At 40.2% G+C, this 5,385-nt stretch overlaps 1 protein-coding gene across 1 annotated transcript; it reads left to right on the forward strand.

Annotated features, from left to right (window-relative positions):
- The first annotated feature begins 2,380 nt into the window (after positions 1–2,380).
- On the forward strand, positions 2,381–4,738 carry LOC138558533 (E3 SUMO-protein ligase KIAA1586-like). The gene has a single exon (XM_069642672.1). It carries the CDS (start codon positions 2,381–2,383, stop codon positions 4,736–4,738), a length of 2,358 nt encoding a protein of 785 aa, XP_069498773.1.
- The last annotated feature ends 647 nt before the right edge of the window (positions 4,739–5,385 follow it).

A 5,385-nucleotide genomic window follows, 5' to 3' on the forward strand; every position in this document is an offset into this window, starting at 1 on the left:
TTGCGGCAGGGCAGCCCATTACGTAAGAGATACCCCCAACTGGAAGCTATTGGGCACCCTCATTTATCTCAAACTTCTTGTTACTTTATTGGGGACATGCACAGTTGAAAGTAATTTACGTGTAAAATGTAGATATGGGATTTCAGCTGATGCTTATTTCATTTATTTATTAGTTTTTTTTTTGTAACACACTACATGCTTTGCATTGCTCCAGAGTGGATTGCCGGGAGAAGGGAGAGTTTCTGGGGTTGACTCTTTGGGAGAGAATGTAATGGATGGGGGAAGCAAGCAATCTTAATAAATAGGTCAAAGGAGGGTTATGTGGCGACTGCAAAGAATGTTATGTAATCAAAGGATAGCCTCCCAATAGGACCAGCACAGACTTTTATCCTTCTAAAGTTAACACAAATGAATACTATTAATATTAATGTCATCCATTACTACAGGATCTGGAAACATCCTAGGTTTGAACAGAATACAAAAGCAGTATTCTTTTTGTTACCTAAAACGTATTTATTTTCAAGTTGATGAGCTTTGGAAGCAGTGATGTGTGGGTATTTCATCAGCTTCCTACCCAACCCCACAAAAGCAGAAAAACAAAGTTCGATGTAGGGAAATATTTCTGGAAGCACAGTGGAGTTCCTAAATAAAATGCATTGAGCTGTGACAGGGACAGTGTCAGGGCATTTCAAACTTTTCATGTCAAGTGGGCCCCTCCAGCAACAGTCCCAGTGTTGCCAGTCATCAGTTTTGTAACACTGCAATATATACATTTCTCTATTTTCATTCTGGGGCTTGAAATGTGTACTTTGCAGTGCTCGCTGTGTTTTTTCTTCCCACTGGATATACAGAAGTGTTATTATATAGATACATTTGGAAAATGGTGTGCTGTATATGTGCAATTGAGGTGGTAAGTGATTTTTTTATGGCTGGCTAGTAGTTTGGAACTTGAAATATTCACCCCTGTATCCCATACCCCACCTAGCTCTTAACACATTTTTAAGCAAGGGATGTTCATGATAAGACCAGCAAATGATAAAGAGTATCTGTGTAAAGTAATGTCTAGGAAATGGTCTGAGTACCAAGCACATGAGGAATACCATACATGGGATCCCACTCGTGTGTGCATGCTCCTCGTAGTGCCCTGGTTTCTTAAATACTCGACTTCCTAGCCTCTTAGAATGAGTATGCCCTTATCAGTATTCCACATCCTTCAACCTCAAGCTTCACTCTTTCCTGGACGCATCCTTCTCTTAGTAGACTACCTGATTCAAGCTTTGCAAACATTCTCTAACATGTGAATGCCTGTTCTTCATTCCCTAGGGATTCATCTGTCCACAAGAGAACAACCAGGTGACTGAAATCCTGCCCAGCCAACCCAGAGGCATTTAGGAAGTGTTGTTTCCAGACTGCTCAAGGTAAGAGAACATGGTTGTATATCTTCCATATGTTATTAGTGATAAAGCACTTGAAGGAAGACACCATTCAGTCTGTTTACATAGCTACTAGTCCGTCCCACGTGGCTCCTGAATGTGTAGAAAGCAGCTGCAGATTATCCATGGTGTAGCTGTTGTGGTGGTGTATCCACTTGCCTCTCAGATCATGTGTACCCCTTAACCTGCCATGATTTTGTGGGTTGTGGCCTGTGGGCTGAGATTCTACACTCCATTTTTTCCAAAAGAGAACACATATGGCCACTTAATGAGGCAAAATTTGACACAGAGCTACAGAAAGGCAGGACTTTTTCATTAGCAGGGCCATAGATGGCTGCAGCCATCCCCAATCTTAGCCAGAGTCTTTGAAGTCTCCCACTCTTGTAACCAGTCTACTCAAATCACTGCTAAGGTAAAGAGAGAAATAAATCTGGGGAATCAGATTTAAGCATAAATCTCTTTGCCATGCAAATTGGTCTGCATTTCTCACCCTTACCAAAGAATAGGGTTTTCAATATCTAAATCTGATATATATCCCCATGAGGTAGGGCTATCTCTTTCCTGAATAGTTCGACTCAGACCTATATTGTACAGGTGTATCCGAGGTAGGGGAAACCCCTAACACAAGCATAAAGTGGATTGATTAAAGAGACAATAAAAACATTGTGAAATGCAACTTCAATCTCTATCCTGCCATGCAAGATTAATGCATTGCACACAACTGAATGATTCATTTATCGGAAAAACACATTGATGTAATAGGCCACAAAACATGGAGACACTGTTCGCAATGGGCGAGTGAATATTCACTCTGGGCGAGTAAGAAAGACTGTTTGAATTTAGAGAATTGGCTTTAATTAATAATAGCAAGTGACGTGTATGTCTAGCTACTAGCTTATAACGAGCATTTATAAAAGTATCTTTCTTTACAAAACTATTTACATAGGATGCTAAAGTGGCTAAAGAAGAAAAATGCTCCAGCTACATCTATGGAAACAGCTCAAAAGAGCTCAGATGTCAGAGTAGAAGACCCAGCAGTGGCAGAAAATCTAGGCGGGGAAAGCAACTTTAGTCCAGTGCCTGCAAGTAGAACAGATGAAATGCTTAAGGTACCTGAGAAAAAAAGAAAAGTACCCCCTGAAGAGGTTATGCCAGTGATGATAGAAGCTTCCGATGAGAGAGACAGTGTAATGGACCTGGTCCTTGGTGAAGAGGAAAATGTGAGGGAGGAGGAGGAAAGAAGTGAGCATCCTGATTGCTGGTCATGGGAACAGTATGAAAATAAATGCAAAGAATACCCTTGGCTTACTTCTTCCAAAGGGAAGCTTGGATGTAAAATCTGTAGGGAAGTTAAAAATCTTGGAACAGAAACAAGTCAAGGTGTGCATTTCTCTCTGGAATGGGTGAATTCTTCAGTCAGCTCGTATGGTCCCACTAAAGAGAAACAACACAGCGCCCTGCGTAAAAAAATGTATCTCCATAAGAGCAGCGCTTGCCATTTGAAAGCAGTGGCCATTTTAGATGTAAGGACTTGTGAATCCATTACTCAGTTAAATTCCAGAATGCAAGTTAAATTATATGAAGACACATGCCGTGTATTTAGAAGTGCCTACAAAATAGGTAAACATGAACGTCCTTTTACTGATCTACCATTGGATGTAGATGTTCAAAGAATGAATGGTGTTGATTTGGGAAGAGTGTTGCATTCTGACCACAGCTGTGCTGACATTATTGAGCACATAGCAACCACGATGAGGGCAAAACTGGTTCACCATATCTTGCAAAATGAATCAAAAATATCTGTATTAATAGACGAATCCACCACCTTCAGTAAACTAACAACTTTAATTATTTGTATACGAGCATGCATTGAGAAGGAGGATCCACCTTTGACCTTTTTCTTGGACCTTGTTGAACTGCCTGGTACTTCAGCAGAAATAATTTTTGATAAGTTATTGGCATGCTTGCAGAGTTATGGCCTTACAGATGACTATCTAAGAATGCATTTGATTCAGCTAGTGACTGATGGGGCTTCTAACATGATAGGAAGGAAGTCTGGTGTAGGAACACTACTTAAGATTAAGTATCCACAGTTGACTATTTGGCACTGTGCTAACCACAAATTAGAGCTTGCGGTTGGCGATGTTTCAAAAGAAGTCACAGGGATTAATCAACTTAAGATTTTTTTTGACAAGCTGTATGCAACTTACCATGCCTCCCCAAAAAATCAGCGCGAGCTAGGGGAATGTGCAGCACAGGTAGAAGTGAGGCTTCTCAAAATAGGAAAGATTTTAGATATACGTTGGGTGGCCTCCAGCGAAAGGTCAGTAAAGGCTGTGTGGAATAATTATAAAGCTCTAAATAAGCATTTTGGTGAATCTTCTTGTGACACAGCGAGGAGTGAAATTGAGCGTAACAAATACTGTGGCTTAAACAGAATGTTAACATCTACAGTATTTGTGGAGAACCTGGGGATAATGTTCGATGCCCTGACAGAACTGGGTGACTTATCCAGACAACTGCAGCGTCGTGACATGACATTATATGAGGCAGACAGAATAATCCAAACGCATATTTATGTCTTTGAATCAATGGCATTGTCACCTGGGCCTTATGCTACAGCTACAGCTACTGCTGTCGAACAAATGAAATTTAATGGGATACAACTGCAGCACAGTAACACCAAAGGTTGTATTAGCATATCAAGAGCTCAGTTCTTTAGGAGTTTGACAAATAATATTTGCCAAAGAATGACAACAGCAACAGCATCAAATCTTTCAAAGAATACCTCCAACAGAGAGGGAGAAATTGAGTACAAACAGCTGATAGATGCAATGAAGCTTCTGAATCCACATTATTGGCCCGTTCCTGTGGATATTCAGTATGGTGATGCTGATTTGCAGGCATTTTGTGATAAGTTACATGTTTTTGATGCCCAACAGTACATAAACGCTTTCAGGGATTACAAACAAAATAAAGATTGCATGATAGCTATACAGTTGAAACCTTTAGCAAGAATTGTGGAAACATTTTCCACATCCACTGCTGATTGTGAGCGTGGCTTTAGCGTGATGAATGATGTGCTTACCCCATTGCGCAATAGGATGTCAGTTACTAGATTGTCCTCTGTAATGTTCTTAAAAATTGTTGGGCCTCCTGTGACAGAGTTTATCCCACACTGCTACGTAAGGAAATGGTTGCAAAAAGGCAGGAGAAGCGCTGATGCCACAAACTGTATGGCTCGTAGACAAGTTGTTAATGAATCAGCTTATAAGCAAATCTGGAACGTTCTGGCCAGTGAATAATTTTTACTTTCTGAGCACAAGTTCCCTTTGCAACAAAACAATTCTGAATAAAGGTCCCTTAGCATCAGCGTACATGGAATACAACACAATATCATTGCACTCTGTACCAATGTTTAAATACATATTTAAATGTAAATTACAATATTTATTTTGATAGTTTTTCTGTATATATTTATGTCAGTACTACTGCCTATAAGCTTAATTAACAGCTGCCTCTGCTTGAAGTGTAAAATAAAATGTAATTCAACTATTAAGTTAGCATGTTGTTGAATGAGCCAAGTTCATATGTATTGTTCAGCTGCTACAGCTTTAGGTTGACAAGGCAGTACTCGCCTGTAATACTCTGAGCAGCACCAATCAATGAAGCCGAACCTACATGCTTTTTCTAGAGCCAGCCGTGCAGTTCTTATCATCCAAAATCAAGCCCTAAATGGATTTATAGTACAATCTTTTCCTTTTCTTTGAATGGATACCTATGCATCCCTGATAGTAGTTCTAGCTAAGTGAAATATTGCCAGAAAGATAGATCTGAATGATTTAGCCATGCCCCCAACAAGCCTCCTGCACAAAAACAGGAGCAGACCGTCTGAAAAGGGAGTTAGGGTGTGAACCTGCCAGATGCCACACATTATAGGCAATCCACCAAA

This window comes from Ambystoma mexicanum, chromosome 1q (genome assembly GCF_040938575.1).
Source record: "Ambystoma mexicanum isolate Mex_15411 chromosome 1q, UKY_AmexF1_1, whole genome shotgun sequence".
NCBI classification, from domain to species: Eukaryota; Metazoa; Chordata; class Amphibia; order Caudata; family Ambystomatidae; genus Ambystoma; species Ambystoma mexicanum.

Bases quoted from the DNA above. Each gene is read 5' to 3' on its own strand.
- LOC138558533 (XM_069642672.1), top strand. From the start codon at position 2,381: ATGCTAAAGTGGCTAAAGAAGAAAAATGCTCCAGCTACATCTATGGAA.